Genomic DNA, 25,026 nt, shown 5'->3' on the forward strand with positions numbered 1-25,026 from the left:
AAGTCTGTTGTTTCAGAAATATTAATGGAATTGCAAATATTCCCATAGATTTTATAATCCGTGCTTTTTGAAAAGAAAACTCTTGGTTTGCTATTGTTGACTTTATTTCATGAGTTAGCACAAAATTCTTCTAAGCAAACAACAATTATATTTGCTTGATCTACAGAGGCCTCCACAAAGAGTATTAAATCATCAGCGAATGCCAAGTTTGAAATAATTGGGCCATTTCTACTAGCTCGCACCGGCTTCCAAGCACCCATATTAATAGCATTTTCAATCAAGTGTGTGAATCTTTCCATACATATGACATATAAGTAGGGAGAAAGAGGGTCTCCTTGTCGAATTCCTCGTCTTGGGGTGAAACTCTCAGTAGTTTCTCCGTTCCAAAGAATTTGGAGGCTAGTAGAAGACAAGCAATTCATTATTAAGTCCAACATACTTTGAGGCAACCTTAACTCCAAGAGTGACTGTCTAATTAACTTCCATAGAAGACGATCGTAAGCCTTTTCAAAATAGATTTTAATTGCCATATAACCCACCTTCCCTTGCTTTCTTCTCGTGGTATGTAACATTTCCTGCACAATAATGATGTTATCTGTAATTTTCCACTTAGGCACGAAACTGCATTGAGTGGGACTGATCACCGAGGGAACTATTGCTTTCAATCTATCAACCAGTACCTTTGTAACCATTTTATAGATGATATTACAAAGGCCTATTGGCCTAAATTGATTCACAAACTGAGGGTTGACTTCCTTAGGGATAAGACAAGAAATGCTTTGTTTAATTCCTCGGGGAAATCTCTTCCCTCCAAGATGTCCATCATCGTCCTTGAGACAGAAGGTTCTACTAAACTCAGGAAACGCTGATAAAAAACCGGTTGAAAACCATCAGGGCCGGACGCTTTGTATGGATTTACACTCATTATGGTAGTTGTAGACACCTAAATCGTGTCTCCCCTAATGGGATGATGACGATACTATTATCCTTTCTAGGTGGTTGGTGCAACTCCATACAGAAATCCCAATTGCTAAAATGTATTCCAAAATCCAATTCCCGAGCCCGTTTCCATTACGGAACTCGGTCCAAAATTCAATTTCAAAAAATCAATTTCAAAATCCAAACACAATCTCACCCAATGGACCTCTCCATTGGTTTTACAAGGCCTTATCTAGTCAAAATGACATTAAGCAACCCAAATTCGGGCGCCGACCCAAAAAATCGAGCATGCCGTGCCCCGTCCCGTAAAACCGAGTTCAAACCCGAAAACGGCTTGTTTTTAGACGCAAATCAAGCCTTAATCCTTAAGCATTCACTACGTGCCAACTTCGTACAATTCGTACAACGGTACAACCATATGAGACAAAGGCAATTGGACGGCATCCTTGCTTTGGCGGATTCAGAGCCACGTCACCTGCGCCAAGCGCAGGCTCTGCGCCAGGCGCAACTGGATTTTCGATTTTAGCCAATTAATCCTATATTTAAGCCCTCATTTCTTAAGCATTTGCGGCAGCAAATCAAATACATCGCCGTAATTTCAAAATCTGCTCTCAAAATCAAAATAAAAAATCAAATTCTAAACTACAATTTCCTATACAATTTCAAGTATTTAAGCAATTGGCCGGGAGCACTAATCGGAAATCCAACCTAATCCTAAATAGGTAATTCCGAATCCCTACTTAAATCTGCAATGCATTCTACTCTTCTACCTTTCTAAATGCAAAATCCAATGATGTTATCATTAGGGTTCATACCCTTGATTAACTAGGAAAAACTGTGCCAAAGGTGTCATCTTTGGAAGGTTTCACTCTTGAAACCCTCTCTAAATGATTGTCCAAAACACCATTTCCATTATATCATACAAGATTCAATCTTTGTTCCAAAAATGATTAGTAAAGTTGACACTTTTACTCTTAAAAGTGTTACTTACAACAATCATACATTTTTACAAAATCAAAACCCTTTCATGATTCAAATACAAGTTATGGATTCTATGATGTTTAAGGTTGTTTGTAATCACTTCCTTAAACTAGAATCAATGTCAAAGTTGTGGAGCACATTAAAGTTACTATCTTTTTCACATTAAAAGATTTGGACTTAAGCATTTAGCCTCCCAAGTTCAAGATTCAATATTCAAAGTTCAATGTTCAAAGTTTAATGTTCAAAGTTATATTTCAACAACTAAAATCTAATACACTTTGTGATGAGCAACTCACCTTAAAGTTGATATTTTTTTTAGAATTGAATCCGTGTCGGACACACATATTATTAAGTAGTCGTTTGGCGTTCGGATCTCAAATACAATAATGCAATTTCAATACTGCAATTTCAATAACGCGTTTCAATATCGTTGTAATAGCCCAGATTTTAAGCAGCTCTGGGTTTGCTGTAAAGTATAAGTATTGTCTTATTCTCACTCTTAAAAATTATTTTGAAACGAATTCGAGTCTATAATTTAAGATTTTATTAACGATTGGATTTAAGTTTATTATTACCTATTAAACTTGCTTGAAGATTAATTCGCAAATTATTACATTGAGCTGAAATTTTTGAAACCCATTCAAGTATAGGTTTAAGATTAAATATTTTATTATACTAAAATTTATATTATTTTCTTTTATTATTTCCCTTGAACGTAGAAGCTTTAAAAATTTCGGTTCATATTTTACTAAAGGAACTAGCAAAATTATTTTGATATATATAATCAAATTATCTTAGAATGGTATATTTTAAACCTTAATAATTTATCATGGTAGTTATTGAGAGTTTCCACTTAAACTATTTCGTAAACTCAAACTTTAATTTTAAAACATAAGTTCATCAATTTTTTATTTATTTATTAAATGAATTAGCGGCAAGGAATTATTTTAACAAATTAATTATATTAAATGAATAATTTCAAAAAAAAAACTAGTTTATAAATATTTATTTTAAAAGTAAATTATAGATTAAGATTTACATGAAATAAAGTAAACAAATAAACCGATTTGCATTCTTGATTGTATAACTCTTTTCTCTTCTAGATGTTGACCAAGGAAGTGAAGAGTCAAAATACTCCAAAAATATCTCAATTATTTTATTTTCTTTCTTCCATTTTCTGGAACTCTATTGCACTTCCTCTCCCTCTCCCTCTTGTCTCACCGACACTCTCCCTCTTTCTTTCTCTCTCTCTCTCTCTCTCGGTCCTGCTCCGGCGTGCCACCAGCGTCGCCGCCGTGCTTCGTCCCCATCTCATTCTTCCCCCGTCGGCTCGACAACCCTCGTGGTTCGTTGGTGATGTCGAGGCTCGGTTCTCATCCCACCTTTGCACTCTCTCCTTGTGATTGTGTCGCCGCCGCTGTCGCCACCATTGGTGGCCCTTATTGCCGTCATTGATCTTCCACCACTCAATTGGGTAATCTCTCTAATCTATTGTCAAATGATTTAAATTTGATTGAATTGGAAAATCACAAACCCTATCTTCCTATTTCTATGATTTTCTATCTCACCTCCGGCGAGAGGCTGTCGCCGCCTCTGTTGGCTCGCCACCATCACCGATGACCATCGGGTGGTTGCCTTGTTGTTGCTGTTTATTTCTCCTCTGCCTCCCTTGCATCCACTGCTTCCTCTTTGTTCGTTGGAGCTCCGTAGCTTTGTTGGAGCTATTGCTGCTATGGTTATTGTTGATTCTTGTTGTCATTGATTTCCTTCCTGCTTCATTGTTTCCTTAAGGGTATCGTTCAAACCCCCCTAATTTTATTTCATCTATTTTTAGTTTAGCTATTCAACTGTAATAATTTCAAGGAATTGATTTTAGTATTATTTAGGGAATTATGAAGATTTAAATTTATTAATTTAAGCTATTTTATAGCATTATTAAGGAATTCAAGTTAACACCTTTTTCTTAAAAAGGTTTTCTAAATAAGAATATGATTAAGAATTTTTATATTTAATGTATGAATTAAACAAGTATTATAGTTACCATTTTAGTCCTAACTACGTTTATAAATTCAATTTGATTTTATTAAAAGCAAAACAATTTTTATGGCTAATCTTAAAACAAATTTCATAAGTTTATTGAAAAGGAATTCTTAGAGAGTTCGATTAGGTTTCCAATAGGATGATAGTGAGTATTTATTAATTTATGTCCTTATGTGTTGAGGTAAAATGAATTGGAGAACAAATACGGAGAATCATATCATGGAGTTAAGGGCGGGGAATAATGATTGAATGTTTGGCTTGGAGTTTATGCATTCAGATTTAAGGTACACATTGTCCAACCATCTTCGATGTTTGAAAATGTATTTTGTGTTTCAAGTAATATGTATATGTATATATGTTGATTTTAAATTGTGCATTACAAGTTAAATTGTGCTTTGGTAATTGAATTTGCGCTTTGCAAATGAATTTTATTGTTTGTTTGTTTAAATGAAATGATTTATTGATTTTATTTCTTGATCGATGAAATGAAACGGTTTTGATATTGTAAATGCTTGTGAGTTGTGAGTGAGATAAAACTGTGCGCTTTGGGAATAAAACCCGTCGAGAATACTCCAATTTGAGTTTGTGAATAAAACAATGACATGGTTAATTACGAAGTATGTGAATGAATCCAAAAGATTAAGAAGTGTCATGAACAAGAGTTAATCTCAAATTGGGTACATTGATGGTTAAGCAATGTCGTATTGACAGTAGAAGCATTTTTACTCGAGTTCTTAAGAAATTAAGTTCTAACGGTAAATTTTATAAGAGGTACAAACTAGAAGTTAGTGCAAACAAAGGTATAATTGAAAATTATTTTAAAAGAGTTATTTTCAAAGAAGGTTTATATTTTAATTTTACTGAGTTATATTCCCTTTGAATTTCTTAAAATCGAATGTTTTCTTTTATTAAATTGTAAAATTTGTGATGAAGCTAATTTTGAATAACTAAAGTTACTTGTTATGAGTACTACCGTAATTGAAATGTATTTTGTTATGAACATGTTTTCCTAAAAGACAACAATATTTTTACAAAGAAAAATAATTCTTTAAATAAAGTTTCCCAAAAATGATTTTTTTTAAAGAATGGTAAAAGTTCTTCCAAGGAATGATAAAATGAGTTTGAATTGGCAACTAAGCTATAGTGTTTTGAAATTAGTAAATCTAAAAGAAACTGATTATTAGTCCTTATTAAATAAAGACTATTTTCAATATCAAAGATTGTTTAAATCTTTTATAAAATACCTTTCAGGCACACTAAGTTATAAAAGAATGAACTCGGATTTAAGGAAAGTATAAGCTATTAATAACTTTAGGTTCTTAAATTAATGTCACTCACTGCGACCAATTACTAGTCAATGGTCTATGAGTATAATCGAGAACAAGGGTGATTCTAGTTAAGGAGAATATAACGAGATCATAGCACGAGTCTAGTTGATATTGCTACCAATGGCAAGTGATTTGTTTCTAAGAAGTTAAGCTGGGAATAATTAAGAATGTATATGTCTCAACTAGATCAATAAAGTTGGAGTACTGATAAAGCAAGTTATCACCAAAGTATCAAGGTTGATGAGTGATCAGGTTAAAGGACTATCTACAATTTGTGATATTGGGAAACCTTAAGGTATGTGTTTGTGTCTAACTAATGGTTCAATTCTTATGAAATTGGTGAAAACAATATTCATAGCAAGGTTAAATGAAATGTTTCTTAGAGAAAATTTCAAGTAAATTGCCAATAAGTACTTAATAAACTATCATATCTATGTTACCAGAGTTAAGGGGAAAGAAGTTGTGTATGCTTTGAGTACGGCACTCACATACATCAGTGATGAACATATATGTGTTATGATTAGAGCATGAGGCTCTGTATGATTTGAGCATGGCGCTCGGTATGATTAGAGCATGGTGCTCTGTATGTTTAGAGCATGTCGCTCTGTATATAAGGACATGCCCTGGTTAAGTCTTACAAGCAGATGATTTCTAGGAGGGTGACGACCCCACCAAGATAGGGAGAGAGGTTACGGTAACCGGCCCTATCCATGTTCTCTTTCCCCAAATGAATATGTATATTATCTTTGAAACATCAAGAATACTTATTTTGAATTGTGTTTATGAGAATATCTTAACGAAAAATTTATGAACTTGAAATATTGATGCGATGGCTTTCCCATGGAATAATTGATTTCTCATGAGTATGTGATATGTATTTGAATTATGTATGTAAGAATATTACGAAGCGAAACTTGGCAATGTTGTGGCAATGAGTATTACATTGAGTTAAGAATGCATATATATTATGAGTTTTACTTGTTGCATATTTCATGGTTTGAAAAAGGTTACAATTGGAGAAATATATGGGTTGCCGTTATGAGTAAGTGTTAGATGAAGTAGAATTAGAAATGATCAAGAATATGAAAATAATTAGATGAGTCATAAGTCATGAGACTAACTTTTGATGTATTGTAAATTTGGAAGTTATGTGAGGAGATTATGATATGTGGATATTTTGTATTCTAAACTATTATTTGAATGATAATAGCTTCGTGAAATCGTGAAACAAATTTCAAAGGAATTTTGATGCTTTTATCAAACAATGTTGTCTAACTAATGTGATTTGAACAAGTGAAGTGCTTTCCAAAATAAAATGAAACAAAAACCAAAACTATTTGAGCCACCTATCAAATGTATTTAAGGTTGGACAGTGTGTACTCGTGTTCCCTGACTTTGTTCTCTGAACCTGTCCTGGTGGGGGCAGTGTTAAAATGTTTTGCAGGTTGGGATGATCATGTCTAGGTAAATGGCAAAGGAATGTTTAGAGTTTAATGCAAGATTTGCTTGTGTCATGGCGAAAATGATTAAAGATTGTGTTCTAAGTTGCTCCAGTGTAAATTGAGCTTTATTGAAGTTTGATATTTTAGGTTGAATGTAAATCTTTATTATTATTTTGCGTTGGATTACTATTAATTGTTGTAGTTATCGGTATGTTATATTGAGGCTTTGAGCTGCTGGTTTGAGTTTAGCTGATTAAATATAGGCTAAGGGTGATAAGCAAGCACCTCGTTAAGGGCGGGCTATTACAATCGCACCTTTCAATATCGCATTTTCATACCCCAATTTCAATAACGCATTTCAATATCGCACTTCAATATCGCATTTCAATATCGCACCTTTATTTTTGCCATTTCAATTTTGCACTCTTTACTCACCTCATTTCAAGGTGATGTGGTTTTGTACGCACTTTCAATAATTCCTTTACTTATTGTGGTGACGCTTTACTTGTTTATTGCTTTCATCACCTCACATGCTAAATCCAACAAAATACAAAGTTACATCACGCTTAACAAAGATAATTCTTAGACAAACCAACCTTAGGTTCCTTTAATTAACTTTAAAGAGAAGTGATCACATACAAGTAGCAATTTTCATGTACTAAATGCATGTTCAAACCAACATAGTGTCATGACTAGGGTTTTCCGAAAATGATTCTTGTCATGTATTAGAATACAATTTTAAAACCTTGCAAAATAAACACTTCGTTCCCTTGCTCGGATCTCACCCATCCGTTTCTAAGATTCAAGGCCTTATCCATGAAATTCAATCAAGGTCCTCCCAAATTAAACCCTTAAACAACGTTTGGTTGCGACTCCTTCGAAATTCAAAATCCTACAAAACCCGTAGGGGATATACAAAATCAAAAGTACACTCATTCGCCGGAAAAAAAAACCCCCTACAATTATGGCGGCTCCAATGGGGAGTTCTAACTTTCAATTCGATTATACGAGCAAGCTTTGAGCAACTTGCCACTGCCACGCTCAAGTTCTGGATGCTAGCAGTAGCGCTGGGCGCAGGCCCCTGCGCCAGGCGCTGCTGCCTGCATTCAGCACGGTGGCTTCCAGTGGTTGGTTGCCCATGCTGCCCAAGTTTTCGAGTGGGAGTTCAGTTCGGATTTTGAATGTCGAAGAACGCTCCCAAACCTTGAGAACGAATGCCGAAAACGAGCTTTTCAAATACAATATTGGAGTACAATTTTCAATTTCTAGGCATGACATACATATTACGAAAACCATATTTGTGCAAAACGAATTTCTACCTTGCCCAATATGAATGTGTTTTACATTCGGGTTAGCCCCGGGGGCAACGAAATGGTGACTCTCCATACGGTTCCTGACCAAAGTGTGAGACCATTTCCGCGCCTACCGAAACTTGACACTTGCTTGAAATTCCTGATGCCAAGTATGGAGGTCGTCCGCCAACCAACACCTCCACTTTGAGGAGGTGAAATAGCGTTGCCGGATCCGCCTCTTAGTCAAACACCCTTTCGACACCCAAAGCCGACCACTTGCATCATACAAAACTTAGACCGACCTTAGGTTGAGAACTTTACATGTCGCATTCATAATCCATGTTAGTGTGACATCGTGCTATTTATGCATTGTGTGAGAGTCTTTGCACGTGTGAATGGCTAACCTCGAGTTCTAGCTTTGCCAAAACCATTAGCCTCCAACTAGGAAACCTAACCCCTAGGAGCATCATTCAAACCTCATGCATTTAAAATCGCCGATTTAGGGTCTTTTAGGAGTGCCACTCCATTTGATTCAAAACCCCTAAACACGCCTCACGAACAAATGCCAAATTCAAAATTCAATCCAACGGCGTCATAATGCCGGATGTTCTAGTCCAAATTTCAAATCAAAATTCAATCCAACGGCGTCATAATGCCGGATTTTCTAGTCCAAATTTCAAATTCCAAATTCAAAATTCAATCCAACGGCGTCATAATGTCGGATTTTCTAGTCCAAATTTCAAATTCAAATTCAATCCAACGGCGTTATAATGTGTGATTTTCTAGTCCAATTTCAAATTTCAAATTCCAATTTCCAATTTCAAAAACCCAATCTAACGGCGTCATAATGCCAGATTTCCAATTCAATCACTCAAACCTCAAAAGTTCCATGTTCAAAACCTCAAGTTCAAATTTCCAAGTCCATGAATTTCTAACTCAAACTTTCAAATTTTAAAATATATGTTCCAAACCCCAAGTCTCAAATCCATGATGGCATAATGCCGGATTTTCAATTCAATCTCAAAATTCTATGTTCAACACCTCAAATTCCCAAGTGCATGGCGGCATAATCCCGGACTTTCAAGTCTCAAATTCCTATTCAAATTCCCTTTTCAAAAATCAAAGTTCCAAGTCCAATTTCAAATGTCTAAAACCTATGGCGGCATAATGCCAAATTTTCAAGTCCAAAAGTTCCAAGTCCTTTGAAATTCCAAATTCAAAGCCTCATCTTCTATACAAAACTCCTCTTTTCAAATTCCAAGTTCAAACTCCAAATCAAATTCGAATTTCAAATTCACTTTCAAACTACAAAAATTCTTGCTTTCCATTGCTCCTAAATACAAAATTCCAACGGGTTGAAAATCCCCAGACATAATACAAATTCAAAATTCAAAATTAATTCCAAACAGGTTAAAAATCCCCAGAAATAATACAAATTCAAAATCCAAAAATAATTCCAAACGGGTTGAAAATCCCCAAAAATAATACAAATTCGACCTCCTACAACATTTCCAACGGGTTGAAAATCCCTTGAAATAATCCAAACCCCATACAAATTCCAACGGGTTGAAAATCCCTTGAAATAATACAAACTCAATCCCCAAACTCTAACGGGTTGAAAATCACCTAAAATAGTACAAATTCAATTCCCAAATTCCAATGGGTTGCAAATTTGATGTCCTAGTACAAGATCCAATGTGTTGAAATTACCTTGAAATATTCCAAATTCCAATGGGTTGAGATTCCCCTAAAATACTCCAAGTTCTATTGACGGGTTGAAATCCCCCTTGAAAAAGTACAAAATCCAATTTTCCTTCTCATGGGTTGAAACTCCCCAGAAATAATACAAATCCGATTTCCAAACTCTATCCCCGGGTTAAAAGTCCCTTGAAATAATACAAATCCAATCTCTACATTCTATCGGGTTGAAATTCCCCTAAAATATTTCAAACTCGACTTTGGGTTGAAATCCCTCCTAAACAATTCCAACGGGTTGCAAATCCCGTAACAAATATACAAAATCCAATGTGTTGTGGGAAAAATTACCATGCCAACTTGTACCAATAAAGATACAACACGTGGCACGTATTATACCCCGTAAGCAAACCGTACGTCTGATTACCAGGAGAGTAGGTACTTATCTACGTATGAGCAGAGTATACGTATTTGTATTCATATACGGATAAATGTATGTATTTATGTCCATACACAAGTGGTATACTTGGCAAATACCTTATGATGGCACAAAAGCCCAAAAAGCCCACTTATGTCCTAAAAGGCCAATAACTGCAAAAGGGAAAGGACACTTGTCCTCTCCTCCTACCTCAGCCAATCATATGAGGGAATATTAGGTTATTCTCCCCTAAACCTAGTACTATATAAAGCCTCAATTCCCAAGGAAAAGGGTTACAATCACAACACAACTAGATATATTAATTGCTCTGCCTTCTCTCTACTTTCTCTCTCTACAAACACATACTTACTTAAGCATCGGAGGGAATGGAATATTCTTGTTTTGCAGGTCGGAGCGGATATCGTATCGCAAGCTACCGGAAACCTCCAAGTCATCAGCTTACCGGAAAAACCCCACAACATTTGGCGTCGTCTGTGGGGAGGTACAGTAGCATGGAAGAGCAACGACAGGAAAATGATACTGGGCGGCCTGTTCGAGTGGAGCGGTCACCCCTGGAAAGGGAAATGCCGACTGAGCAGCAGCAGACGCCAGCTCCAAGAATCACAGGGGACGCCGCCCGGGTTTTTGCAGTAGGGCACACACCTCGTCATGCCGCCGAGGTGGAAGTGCTCAGTGAGGAGGACGAGCAGGCAAACTGTACACCCCCTGGTGGACACTTGGATCCTCAAGCAGATACAGTAATGGAAGAGAACCCAGACATGCCCGTGTCTGTGGGTGCCCTAAGAGCTATCTTGGCCGAGTTTCAAGCTGATATGGGCAAGACAGTCAATGCAGAGGTACATAAGAGCATGCTGATTTACACCACCAGAGCGGCTGCCAATCACGAGAGGCCGGCAGATAATAGACCACCACTTTCTCTGCGTCCCCCGAATCTCTGGACCAGGCAGACAGGCGAGGACGTTAGGAGGCGGTTGCCAGTGAACCAAGCCAATCAAACCCCGTGTCACCTGCCACGCCGACTGCCTCAGCGGTTGGTCGATGAAACGTCTCGATGACATGGGCAGCCACACGCAAAGCAGGTACCCGATTCTGAATCTGGACTTTCTGATACAGGGTCAACCCCCGTCATGCCAGATAGACCTCTACCTCACCCAACTTACACGCACTTGAGTCAAGCGCGCCCACGGGCCACCCGTCCAAGTCTTCAAACTCGTTGTCGTGAGTCCTCTCGGCGGGAGCCGTACTCAAGGTACCAGGACCCTGTGTATCACATTCAATAGGAAGTGTCCAACATGGCCCTAGGAAATTCCACTCCTTTTGCAGATAATATCATGAGAGTACCGAAGGAACCCTAGGCTAAGCCGCCCAACATTGACGCCTATGATGGAACTACAGATCCAGACATACATCTCGTAGTTTACCGGCATCATATGTATGTTCAAGGAACAACCGACTCAACTTGGTGTAAGTATTTCCCTGGTACGCTGAAAGGAGTAGCGTCAAAGTGGTTTGAGAGGCTTCCGGCTGGAACCATTCGCTCTTTTTCTGAGCTCGAGTTATTGTTTTCCACTCGGTTCATGGCTCATAAAGAAGAAAAGAAGACGAGCATGCATTTGAGTCGAATTCAGCAAGGGAAAGATAAGTCTCTGAGGAGTTATGTGAAAAGATTCAACTTAGAAGCAGGGCAAATTCCAGATTTGCCGGATGGGGTTGCGTTTGATAAATTTATTAGGGGGCTTAAGAAAGTCTCATTCAAGTTTGACTTGGTAAAGAAAAGTGTGCGAACCATGGCAGAGGTGTTAGATGAGGCCGAGGCCTTTATCCACACAACAGAAATTTGCAGCGTCCCAAAAGAACCTCGGGGAAGTGATATCGCTAAGCCGACAGCTAAGAATGAAAAAATTGAGAAGAAGAGTCTGCCTAATGGGACTTGGGCTATTGCAAGAGAGTTAGACAGGGCTCCCGGGGCGTCAGGTCAGAAGAGGTCCAGAACTTATGACCGGGAGAGATTCGAATATAACACAGACATGTACACAATCCTGATGGACGTTGGGTCCAAGTATGAGATTGATCGACCGTTTCTTCTGAAGTTACCGCCAGAGAGTAGGGACCCCAAGCTGTATTGTCACTTTCATAGTGATATTGGACATGACACCAAAGAGTGTAAGAGCCTGAAAAGGGCACTGGATGGCCTAGCCGCTAAGGGATTCCTAAAGAGTTATATAAGTAGAAACACTGGAGGTTCTAAGAAACCGTTCTACAAAAAGAACAAATCACCTCCCTCGGAAGAGGATGGAAATCGTACTAATCTTGAGTTTGTGGCCGTCATATCAGGAGGGTTGGCCGCCGGAGGGCCAACCATGAGAGGTCAGAAAGATTATGCCAAGCGGCTGGGGCAAGTGATGTTGTCAGGAAAAGCCACAGCCGACCCGTTCCATAAAGTAGAGATCGGCGAGGCCGACCGGGGAAAAATAGCCATCCCACATGATGATCCACTGGTAATCGAGTTGAAGGTTGCCAATCTAAGGGTTAGGCGCATCCTGGTTGATACAGGGAGTTCGTGCGATATAATTAGCCTTGAGTGTTTAAACCGACTGCGGCATGATTCCTCAAAAATAGAGAAAATTCACTATCCTATTATAGGCTTTGGAGGTAGTGTCATCCACCCGGTCGGCATCATTTCTCTCCCTCTGCGGATGGGAAATAAGAAAGAATCTCGTCAAATGGACGTCCGTTTCCTCATAGTGAAAGATCTGACTGCCTATAATATTATTTTGGAGCGTCCTACTTTGAACAGGGCAAAGGCTGTTATTGTTATTCACTTGATGCTTCTAAAGTTTGTTTGTGATGATGGGAGCGTCAGCACCATACATGGTGATCAGCAGCAAGCTAAAGACTGTTATTTAACCACCTTGAGTCCAGAGGCATGGGGGTCGGGTGAAGAGAAAGATGTGTTAGGTAACAAACGAAAGTGCGGCGACACACAATCCAAATCCCTGAAAGAAACACTAACTATATCAGCGGCGCATATGGATGAACGACGACCATAGTTTGTTGGAGCTCATTACAATGTGGTGTTGAATGCAGATAAGCCAGACAGAGTGATGCCCATTGGAATTTCTACTGACGACCCACCGGCGGCAGAGTTGGTCCACCTATTGAGAGAATTTGAAGATATATCTTTGCTTTTACTGTTGAAGAGATGCCCGACATTGATCCTGCTGTGGCCGTCCATAAGCTCAATGTGGACCCAAATTTCAAACCGGTCCGTCAGAAGAAAAGGAACCATGGGGAAGATAGAAATCAGGCGGCAGCGGCAGAAGTGAAAAAGTTGATGGATGCAGGGTTTGTACGACCTAGCCAATATCCGGACTGGGTTGCTAATGTGGTCCTCGTCCCAAAACCAAACGGCACCGGGAGGATGTGTGTTGACTACACCAACCTCAACAAGGCAAGTCCCAAATACAGCTTCCCATTGCCAAAGATCGACCGGCTTGTCGACCCCACGGCGGGGTATGCCATGATGAGCGTCATGGATGCATACTCGGGATTTCATCAAATTCCTCTGTGGCCCGACGACTAGGAAAAGACGTCATTCGTTACAGAACAAGGTCTATATTGCTACAAAGTAATGTCGTTTGGGTTAAAGAACGCGCCAGCCACCTTTCAGCGTCTCATTAACAATGTGTTCAGCAAATAACTCGGCAGAAACATTGAGGCTTATATTGATGATATGATAGTAAAGAGTAAGCAGCGGGCGGCACATATAGCTGATTTGAGGGAGACATTTGTGACGATTCGAACTTACAACATGAGGTTGAATCCTAAGAAGTGTGTGTTTGGGGAAACGTCGGGCAAGTTCCTAGGTTTCTTGATTGACAAAAGAGGAATTGAAGCCAACCCAGACAATTCCAGCGGCTTACAGGTTGTTTGGCCCCCCTGGGCAGGTTCCTTTCCGGAGCCGGGGATAAATGTCACTACTTTTTTAAAGCAATCAGAAAGAAGGTCAAGTTTGAATGGTCGGATGAGGCGGAGGCTGCACTGGTAAAATTAAAAGATCATTTGCACACATTACCCCGTCTTGTTAGCCCTTTACAGGGAGAGACTTTATACATGTATCTTGCTGTATCTGAACACTCGCTGAGTGCCGTTCTGCTGACAGAAAGGGAAGGAGTACAGATGCCAGTGTACTTTGTGAGTCATGTACTTCAAAACGCTAAAATTAGATACCCAACAGTGGAAAAGTTTGGTCTAGCCTTGTTCATTGCCAGCAAGAAGCTCCGTCCTTATTTCCTAGCCCACACATTAGTGGTTTACACTGACCAACCACTTAAACTGCCTTTCACGAAGCTGGAGGCGTTAGGCCAAATGTTGAATTGGGCTATTGAGTTGAATGCCTTCGACATCACTTATGAACCCAGCAAGGCCGTCAAGGTGCAAGCTTGTGTAGATTTCATTGTTGAAATGACGAGGCCTGTCTTTGCCAAGAATACCAAGACGGTGTGGACACTGTATGTGGATGGTTCATCCACACAGAACGGATGTGGAGCCGGGATAATCTGTCCATCGCTAGAAGGAGATACTTTTGAGTATGTTATGCGGTTCAACTTTCAGGCGTCCAACAATGAGGCCGAGTATGAGGCCCTGCTCTGTGGCATTAAAATGTGTAAAGCGGCTGGCGCCGAGGAGATCTTAGCCCTATCTGATTCTCAACTGATTGTGATCCAAGTCAATGGAACTTACGAGGATAGAGATCCGACGATGATTAAGTATATGCAGGCCGTCCACCAAGAGATGGAGCAACTGAAAAGCTTTGAAGTAAAGCAAGTCCCTCGTTCTGAAAACAATCCAGCCCATGCATTGTCAAAATTGGCCAGCTCTGCATCCTGTGATACCCCTCGTCACGTGTTCTAGGAAGTAAAGGAGCATAAAAGCGTTGAGCAAGTGGAAGTAGCAACTCTGAACAGGACCTCCACATGGATGGATGAAATAATTAACTTCAAAATGAATGGAGTCTTGCTAGAAGACTCAAGGCAGGCGGCACAACTTCAGAAAAAATGAACCTGGTTTAAAATGTGGAACGGCACACTTTACAAAAAGGCCTACTCCCGCCCTTTGTTGAGATGTGTGACGCCTGAGAAGGGGCAGGGAATTCTAGAAGACCTTCATCAGGGACTATGTAGCCTGCATATTTGGGGAAGGGCTTTAGCAGAAAAGGCACTTCGAACTGGCTATTACTGGCCGACCCTTAAGGATAATGCAATCTCATTGGTCAAGAAGTGTGACAAATTTCAACGCTTTTCTCACCTAATACATCGACCGGCTCGAGTTCTGACACCCATCACGAGTCCAATTCCTTTTTCTAAGTGCGGAATGGATCTCCTAGGCCCGTGTACTGCCACTCCCGGAGGGAGGCGTTATGTCATTGTTGCTGCAGATTACTTCACCAAGTGGGTGGAGGCAGAAGCACTCAAGAATATAAGAACCAGTGATGTAAGAGCGTTCATTTGGAAACATATCATGACTCGTTTCGGAATTCCGCAGGCTATCGTCTTTGATAATGGGCCTCAGTTTGAGACTCCTTAGCTGAAAGAATGGTTAGCAGACCATGACATACACAACTGTTTTGCCTCTGTCGGACGTCCCCAAGCCAATTGCCAGGTTGAGGCGTTCAACAAAATAATCTCTGAAGGGATTAAAAAGAAGCTTGATGAAGCCAAGGGTCTGTGGGCTGATGAGTTGCCAAATGTCTTATGGCCAATCCGCACCACGGCTAAGAACTCCACCGGCAAAACCCCCTTCTTACTAGCTTATGGTGCCGAGGCCGTCCTACCCATAGAGATGTGTGAACCGACCTTGAGGGTCATGCTATGCGACGAGAATGCTAATTGGGAAATGATGAAGGTGGCCTTGGATTTCTTGCCTGAGGTTAGAGGAAATGCAGCCCTAAGACAACAGCTGTACAAGATAAGAATGGCAAGGGAATACAACAAGAAAGTCTCTAACAGAGTGCTCAAAGTGGGAGATTTTGTCCTCCGAAAAATGGAATCCACAGGCCGAGCCAATGAGCAGGGTAAGTTGACGCCTAACTGGGAAGGACCTTATGAGATCTATGATGAAGTCAGGGATGGAACTTACCGCATTCAAGACATGCAAGGCCGACCTATTCTGCGCACTTGGAATACCGACAATCTCAAGAAATATTTCTTCTAGATGTGTGCTAGCTTCGTCTTACATAGAAGGATCTGTTGCTTAAGGGGCGACCTTTAATGGTCCTGATAGGGTAGTAATCACTCTTGTAACCAGCTAAATTTTCCTTGCAAAGTTATAAATAATACTACTCTACCTGTTTCATATTATTGATTACTAGCACATCGAATACAAAATTATCCAACACATGCATAACAAAGCCTAATTGAATGAAGGCCTGAGAAGTGGCTCGGATTAGCAAATTCATAAAAAGATTAATTGTTTAAAGCCTAAGAAGTGGCCTAGATTAGCACTAAGTTGTAGGCTGACCACCTATCCAACTTTCACCTCAGCGGCACAACATGCCGCTGGCTAACCTATATGCAAAATCAAGGTTTCTTCCTGCTAACCGCCTAGCGGCACACTAGCATACATAAAAAGTTTCAAATTCACATACGGCATAATTAGTTGCCTGCGGCAAGAATGACCTTGGAACAAAGGTGGTTTGCCCAAAAGCTTTGCGGCAAGAATGACCTTGGAACAAAGGTTGTTTGCCCAAAAGCTCAGCGGCACGTACGACCTTGGAACAAAGGTTGTTTGGTCAAAAGATCTGCGGCAAGAATAACCTTGGAACAAAGGTTGTTTGCCCAAAAGCTCAGCGGCACGTACGACCTTGGAACAAAGGTGGTGTGCCGAAAAGCTCTGCGGGAAAGAATGACCTTGGAACAAAGGTTGTTTGCCCAAAAGCTCAGCGGCACGTACGACCTTGGAACAAAGGTGGTTTGCCCAAAAGCTCTGCGGCAAGAATGACCTTGGAACAAAGGTGGTTTGCCCAAAATCTCTACGGCAAGAAACACATTGGAACAAAGGTTGTGTCCATTCTTTGGTCGTCCACTTCATTTGACGAGCCTGTCCAGCGGCAATCATACCTATTGATTGACTTGCGTCAATCAATTTCATTATAGACACGCTCGTTAAAGAAAGTGACGACCATAAAATTGCCTAGCGCATACTTAGTTGCCTGCGGCAAGAATGACCTTGGAACAAAGGTTGTTTGTGTCCATTCCTTGGTCGTCCACTTCATTTGAAAAGCGTGTCTAGCGGCAATCATACCTATTGATTGACTTGCGTCAATCAATTTCATTATAGACACGCTCGTCAAAGAAAGTGACGACCACAAAATTGCCTAGCGCATACTTAGTTGCCTTTGGCAAGAATGACCTTGGAACAAAGGTCGTTTGTGTCCATTCCTTGGTCGTCCACTTCATTTGACGAGCCTGTCTAGCGGCAATCATACCTATTGATTGACTTGCGGCAATCATAACTTCATTTGACGAGCCTGTCTAGCGGCAATCATAACTTCATCTGACGAGCAGGTTATACCTGTTGATTAGCTTGCATCAACCTATTCCACTTTAGACATGTTCGTCAGAAAACGTGACGCCCATACCTATTGATTGGAAGCACCGTTGATAAGAAAAACCAAAGTGCAAAAAACAGTTAAACACGAAATAAAGAAGCAACGAGCAACCCTATTCATAAAACAACGCCCATAGTTAGGCGTGCAAAAGTAGGAAAAAATGAAATTGTTCTGTGCTCAGCAGGCACAATAGTACACACGCTAGCTGTGCAAAACAAAGAAATTGAAATTGTTTTTTCCATCAGGCATAAGAACACTTAAAATAGAACTGTCTATAAAAGCAGGAGGCAGCAAATCAGGGGGCGGCAACGTCGTCCTCGTCATCAGAAGGCACAACCTCCGGGGGCGGCTGACCGAGACGCTCAGCAGCCAACACAGCAGCACTGTGCTCTAAACGCCGCTGAAACCACGCGAGGTCATACTCCTCCATGTGGTTCTCCCTGGCATGCTTGACGACATCTTTCACAGCCTGCTCCCCTTGGTCATAAGACTCATGGAGACGCTCCCTCAAGGTACGAACCTACGACCTAGCAGTTTCCAACTCTCCTTGAAGTCGCTCAGCTTGGCTGGCTGCTTCCTTGATTTGAGGATACTCTTGAAGTTGGCCTTGGAGCGTCATTATTTCTGCCGCGGCCTTCTTGCCTTCCTCTACCATCTCCACTATGTCCGTGTCCTGCTTCAAAATCTTTTTCAACAGCTCGGCCTTTTCGGATCTTAATGACGCCACCTCCTTCGCCTGAAAATCTCTGGTCATTTGCATTTCCAAGCGAACCTCCTCAATTGACTTGAAACCATAATCACAATGATGAACGGACTCAGCCACCTGAGCTTTGAGCTCGTCAGCCGTATTGGTCTTCCAGCTCTTGCAGAATTCCATGCGGCAGAACAACTATAAAAGATTTATATGTTAGTAAACTGCCCAAAAAACATATACATATATATAAATCAATTGATAGACACAAACTCACGTCAAGTAGGCTGGCTTGGATGGCACCAAATTCAGCGTCTGTCCGACGACCAGAAAGAGAAGCTACATATTCTTTTGGGACGGCCTTAAAAACCTTGCAGCATATAGCCGCCCTTTCCCTTGACGAATAGTGCGTGAGGAGTAGTGGGAATATTCTCGTCCTCTGCCAAAGCTGCTTCCTTCCCTTTGTCTTCTTTAGCTATAGGAAAAATAATGGCCTTAGGATGACGCGAGAGTAAGAAGAACTTCCAGATGAGGCTCGATACGTCTGTACGAAGTTCGAGTAAAACTTACCAACCGATGACCTAGCTCGGCGGGCCACCTCCGCGGGGATTTGATAATGGACGTTAGCCGGAATTCCAGCTAAAGGATCCGCCGGCTCAGTTTGGTGCCCACCCGACTTCGATTTAGACACCAAGTCCACAACCGAGGAAGGCTTATCCACTGCTTGCTCGTCCTCAACAGGGTGACCACCCTCGGCGGCCTGTGATTCCTCCTTCTTTTCTAGACAACGGGGTCTGGGCCGAGGCTTCTTAAAGCTGCTCGGGGTCTTCGAGTCAGCCGGCACCAAACTCTTCTTCAGCTGCGAAAGAGTGGTCCCTTTCGCCCTCAACGCCGCCTTGGCCGCATCCTTCACTTACTAACAAAGAATACAAAGCAAAGTCAGAAAATTGATGGATTACAAGCCACTCTTGAAGTGGGGGCACGTCACCAAAAGAGACGCTCGTCTAAAATTAATGACAAGGAGCATCTCTGTGATCACAAGCCACTCTCAAAGAAGCGGCTCGTCACCAAAAGAGACCCTCGTCCAAACATTAGTGACAATGCATATCTTTGTGATCACAAACCACTCTCAAAGAGGTGGCTCGTCACCAAAAGAGACGCTCGTCCAAACATTAGTGACGAGGCGTATCTTTGTGATCACAAGCCATTCTCAAAGAGGTGGCTCGTCACCAAAAGCGACGCTCGTCTAAAATTAATGACGAGGAGCATCTCTGTGATCACAACCCACTCTCAAAGAAGCGTCTCTTCACCAAAAGCGACGCTCGTCCAAACATTAGTGACAAGGCGTATCTTTGTGATCACAAGCGACTCTCAAAGAGGTGGCTCGTCACCAAAAGAGACGCTCGTCCAAACATTAGTAACAAGGCGTATCTTTGTGATCACAAGCCATTCTGAAAGAGGTGGCTCGTCACTAAAAGCGACACTCGTCTAAAATCATCGACGAGGAGCATCTCTGTGATCACAAGCCACTCTCAAAGAAGCGGCTCGTCTCCAAAAGAGACGCTCGTCCAAACATTAGTGACGAGGCGTATCTTTGTGATCACAAGCCATTCTCAAATAGGTGTCTCGTCACCAAAAGCGACGCTCGTCTAAAATTAATGACGAGGAGCATCTCTGTGATCACAAGCCACTCTCAAAGAAGCGGCTCGTCACCAAAAGAGACGCTCGTCCAAACATTAGTGACGAGGCGTATCTTTGTGATCACAAGCCAATCTCAAAGAGGTGGCTCGTCACCAAAAGCAACGCTCGTCTAAAATTAATGACGAGGAGCATCTCTGTGATCACAAGCCACTCTCAAAGAAGCGGCGCGTCACCAAAAGAGACGCTCGTCCAAACATTAGTGATGAGGCGTATCTTTGTGATCACAATCCATTCTCAAAGAGGTGGCTCGTCACCAAAAGCGACGTTCGTCTAAAATTAATGACGAGGAGCATCTTTGCGATCACAAGACACTCTCAAAGAAGTGGCTCGTCACCAAAAAAGACGATCGTCCAAACATTAGTGACGAGGCGTATCTTTGTGATAACAAGCCACTCTCAAAGAGGTGGCTCGTCACCAAAAGAAACGCTCGTCATTAATTTTGGACGAGGCGTATCTTAGTAATCACAAGCCACTCAAATTAATGGCTTGTCACTAAAAATTAACGCTCGTCATTAATGTATGGCGAAGCGTACTTCAGCAAGCACAAACCATAATTTATCATAGTGACTCGTCCACCCGAAAGACGCGGGTACTTTATTCGATCCTTGTAAAAAAGAAAAAAGTGGAAAGAAATCAAAAGGTTTGTTACTCACCTTCTCCTCCAACTCGGCCTTGGCCTTCTTCATTTTGGCCTCGTAGATGTCCGCCATCCAGTCCGTCATATCGCCTTTGCCTTTATCTGCTTCAGACAGCTTACTCATTCCTTCTTCTGCACACAAAAAGGAATAATGGTTAGAGAAAGAATGGAACAAAGTCAGACGACATATAACCTAACATTCTACCTTGGGTCATAGAATACCCTAAACCCACAGCAGCCAAAAACGCTTCATCCCGTAACTGGCTTATGTGTGGCAACCACTCGGCCAGCACATGAAATGTCTTATCAGCAGTCAGATGATAGGTATTGGCCTTAAATAACACCATTATATGATCCCACTCGTCCGCGGTGAGGGGCGGGAGAGCCTCGTCATGCTCCATATAATTTGCCGTGCGACTCTAGCGGCTCATTCTATCATACATCTCCTCGTCGTCAATATGAAACACGACCCATCTTTTCCTCCACTTGTGCCATTTGTTGAGCTTACCCACCACAGTTTGGTACGTGCCTCAGATGCTTAGGTTGAACCACCCCTCGACGGCCTTAGGAGAACGAGAGATAGAAACCAGATGCAAGAAAGCATTGAAAGACGGCTGCACATTGTTCAGTGCACATTTGGCAATATAGCCGAATATGTCCGCCCAGGAATTTGGGGTCAGTTGAGCCACCCCAATGTTGAACCCATCTAGCACCTCCACTACAAATGGATGTGGAGGGAACCTCATGCCCAACTTAATGGTGGCGGCATAGACGGGAAACTCTCCCTCGGCCAGTAGGCTGACCGTTGAGTCCAAGCCAGCCGGTACCCGCATCTGATACACCTCACCGACGCAGAGGCCGTCTCTCATTTCGACCCCTTTCTTCTCCAGCCACCTCATCCAACCAATGTCTGGATGAATCTCCGAAGGGAGAAGCTGAGCTTCTTCTCGGCCCTTCGGCCTAACTATTGTTTGAGCAGCCTGCTGCTCCTCAGCAACCAAAGGCAGTAGAGCTATGCTCGGCTCCCCGACTTCCCGGCTCGCTGTATTCTAGGACGAGCTTTCTGTTTTATCCCCCTCAGCCTCGGCATATTCATCGATCTATTGAAAGAGATCGGCATATTCCTCGTCTACTACCCGGTCAGTGGAAGAATACCTCTCCATGGGAGGTGTAGCCGGCCCCTCTCGCAAACGCAGACGAGTAGAATCTGTCGTCTGCTTAGTTTTTGCCATGCTCTCTGCATAGTGAACAGAGCACGGCTTAGGGGTGACTAACAATGAAGAAAAAGACGTGACTGGGTGTCCGCCCAGATAAAGGATGAGCGGCTTAAATGCCTCATTAACCCAGGGAATCCTTACCTAATACTAAGGTGCCGACCGTTTACCAACGAAGATAATAAATGACGACCATATGACAAAAAACATGTAAAATAGGTAAAAAACTAACCTTAAAAGATCTGAGAAGAGATTGGTGAAGAACAGATTGAGTCTGACGAAGAATAGATTGAGTCTGATGAAGAACAGGTTGAATCTTGCGGCGGCCGGAAATCGCCTACTGGTGGTTGATCTTCGCCGGAAATCGCTTGTCTGGAGCTCTGTGAAAATGAAACGTAAAAATGAAAATTTACCTCCCCCTATATATAGAGGGGAAAAAATGAGAAAAGGTGACACGTGTCACCATCTCAACACACGTCCAAAAATGTATCTGAATATCAAGGGTCAAGAAGCGATGATATCTGAAAGATTGTTTCCAGAAATGCCCTTTTTGAGGGGCAAATGTTGTGGGCAAAATTACCATGCCAACTTGTACCAATAAATTTATCCAAAAATGTGTCTTTAAAGATACGACACGTGGCACGCATTATACCCCGTAAGCAAACCGTACGTCTGATTACCAGGAGAGTAGGTACTTATCTACGTATGGGCAGAGTATACGTATTTGTATTCATATACGGATAAATGTATGTATTTATGTCCATACATAAGTGGCATACTTGGAAAATACCTTATGATGGCACAAAAGCCCAAAAAGCCCACTTATGTCCTAAAAGGCCAATATTTGCAAAAGGGAAAGGACACTTGTCCTCTCCTCCTACCTCAGCCAATCATATGAGGGAATATTAGGTTATTCTCCCCTAAACCTAGTACTATATAAAGCCTCAATTCCCAAGGAAAAAGGGTTACAATCACAACACAACTAGATATATTAATTGCTCTGCCTTCTCTCTACTTTCTCTCTCTACAAACACATACTTACTTAAGCATCAGAGGGAAAATTCCGAGAGGAATATTCTTGTTTTACAGGTCGGAGCGGAGATTGTATCGCAAGCTACCGAAAACCTCCAAGTCATCAGCTTACCGGAAAAACCCCACAACACAATGGGTCAAAATTCCCTTTCGTGTTCTAATTCTAGGTCGCAAACCTCTAGAAGCAATACAAGGAGGAAGCCTCCACAAAAGAATGAAGCTCCTTTCAGAAATACTTCCAACGGGTTGTAGGTCCCGATACAAGTACAAATATACAGATCTTAAAAGGTTGTAATTCCTCCATAATATTCCCAACGGGTTGCAAACCCTGAATACAAATACAAAATCCAAAATCCCGAATCTTCGGAGTGGCACTTAAAGTCAAGTATAGGTCTCATTCATTGCATGCATATCATGTCATGTGTCGGGAAGTCCAAGTTCTAAAGTCATGTCATGTGCCCTAAATAGGAGTCAAAAGATCTTGTGGGTTCGCCGAAGAGGAGAATAGTTGAAGAGAACTCCATCAGCCCTAGCCTCCCTTACAGCCGGCATTGAACAAGCAGCAAGTCCGCCTTCTACAAGTTAAACTTCTAGTCCTTTTCAAGAACCAGTTCAAATGGCCACCGCAGATCAGATTGCCCAGCTCATGGTCATCGTAGCCAACCTCAACACCAACCTGGAGAACGTGAGAAACCGCTTGGGTGTAGTAGAGCAAGTCGCACCCCCGGTCGACCTGACCAAGAAAATCGAGAGCATGGTTAACAAGGTAACCAATCAAGAGAACTACTTAGACACTTCAATGGAGGATAGTCTCAAGGGGAAAGCTAATTTGCCAGACAAATTCTCTGCCAATGATATTCCGAAATTCAAGTCAACCGACAATCCTAAGTACCACCTCAAGAACTTGAGAGCCACCATGGCAATCAAATGAGTTGATCATAGCCTCTACCCTGTGGTATTCCCTATATCCATAGAGCCAGTCTATCAGAAATGGTATTATTCTCTCAAAGACCATCAAACTAGCACTTGGGAAGCGGTAGATCAAGCGTTCATGGAACAATACCAACCCAACATACAACTTCAAACCACTATTCGAGAATTGGAGGTTCTCAGGCAAGGACCCTGTAGACACCTACTTTTGTCCCCATTCCCGAAAGGGAAGGTTCGATGATGAAAGCATAAATCTCCACTTGACAACGCATCTCCTATAAAATAACGAATCTCCATTCCCCTTTTCATTTCACCCGAAACCTGCTATTTATGGAAACCTGCTAAAAATAGTAACTACCGTAAAGGGTAGCTTCTAAAAGTGGCAAGTCATAAAATATAGAAACCTGTCAGAATTAGGTGTTGCACTTCAACATAAATCTTAAATGAGATAGAAAACTGCGAGAATCCTATTCCTAATATGATTCGGAAATAAGAGTTACGTATTAATTAAAATCCTAACGAGCCTAGAGTTCGTAACGGGCCCAGACGCATTCCGTCATGAAATTAATACGCACTAAAAGACTCGATTAAGTCTCAAACACTACGGATTTCAGGAATCCGAATCTGACTAAGAAAACAGCCCAGACCCTATTTTCAACGCCTGGCTCTGGGCGCCGAAATCTTCGGCGCCGAGGCCTGGGCGCTGAAAATACCTGGTTACGTATTTTTTCCTAATTCTTTGTGGATTAGAACTCTGCAATTCTATCTTTCCACGAACTCTTCCCTATAAATACAGCCCCAAATTCGACGTGAAAAGAACACACACAATTCATATTCTGAGTATTGACTCCAACCCTTAGCCTAAGCCTCTCGCTGCGAAATTTTTCACGCGTTCTGTCGCAATCGATACATAAATCGAACAGAACGTATCCCGTCCCATAATTTGAGATTCGTTAAATAAAAAGGAGAAAATGCAAAGTCAAAGTGGTTAGTTTTCTGAGAACCGTGACGCACCTCTCAAGGGTGCGTCGTAATGTGTCCCTTTTCGATGATTTA

At 41.6% G+C, this 25,026-nt stretch overlaps 2 protein-coding genes and 1 long non-coding RNA gene across 3 annotated transcripts; all 3 read left to right on the plus strand.

Moving 5' to 3' along the window:
- Positions 1-3,051: 3,051 nt before the first annotated feature.
- Positions 3,052-7,073, plus strand: LOC110798597 (uncharacterized). The gene is made up of 2 exons (XR_002536123.2): positions 3,052-4,244; positions 6,715-7,073. It is a non-coding gene; the product is annotated as an uncharacterized lncRNA (long non-coding RNA).
- A 4,513-nt stretch (positions 7,074-11,586) lies between these two features.
- On the plus strand, positions 11,587-13,206 carry LOC130471388 (uncharacterized). The gene has a single exon (XM_056841464.1). The coding sequence runs from the start codon at positions 11,587-11,589 to the stop codon at positions 13,204-13,206; it is 1,620 nt and encodes a 539-aa protein (XP_056697442.1).
- A 284-nt stretch (positions 13,207-13,490) lies between these two features.
- LOC130471389 (uncharacterized) lies at positions 13,491-15,070 on the plus strand. Its single transcript, XM_056841465.1, has 3 exons — positions 13,491-13,669; positions 13,865-13,987; positions 14,104-15,070. The coding sequence occupies exons 1-3, from the start codon at positions 13,491-13,493 to the stop codon at positions 15,068-15,070; spliced, it is 1,269 nt and encodes a 422-aa protein (XP_056697443.1).
- Positions 15,071-25,026: the final 9,956 nt, after the last annotated feature.

Source organism: Spinacia oleracea, chromosome 4 (genome assembly GCF_020520425.1).
Source record: "Spinacia oleracea cultivar Varoflay chromosome 4, BTI_SOV_V1, whole genome shotgun sequence".
In the NCBI taxonomy this organism is placed as follows: Eukaryota; Viridiplantae; Streptophyta; class Magnoliopsida; order Caryophyllales; family Amaranthaceae; genus Spinacia; species Spinacia oleracea.

What these genes read in the sequence shown, in the direction of transcription:
- LOC130471388 (XM_056841464.1), top strand. Translation starts at nt 11,587, where the DNA reads ATGTATGTTCAAGGAACAACCGACTCAACTTGGTGTAAGTATTTCCCT.
- LOC130471389 (XM_056841465.1), top strand. Translation starts at nt 13,491, where the DNA reads ATGGATGCAGGGTTTGTACGACCTAGCCAATATCCGGACTGGGTTGCT. An exon ending in CTTGTCGACCCCACGGCGGG is followed by an intron (nt 13,670 to 13,864) that starts GTATGCCATGAT and finishes ATAACTCGGCAG; the next exon opens with AAACATTGAGGCTTATATTG. An exon ending in ATGAGGTTGAATCCTAAGAA is followed by an intron (nt 13,988 to 14,103) that starts GTGTGTGTTTGG and finishes CCCCCTGGGCAG; the next exon opens with GTTCCTTTCCGGAGCCGGGG.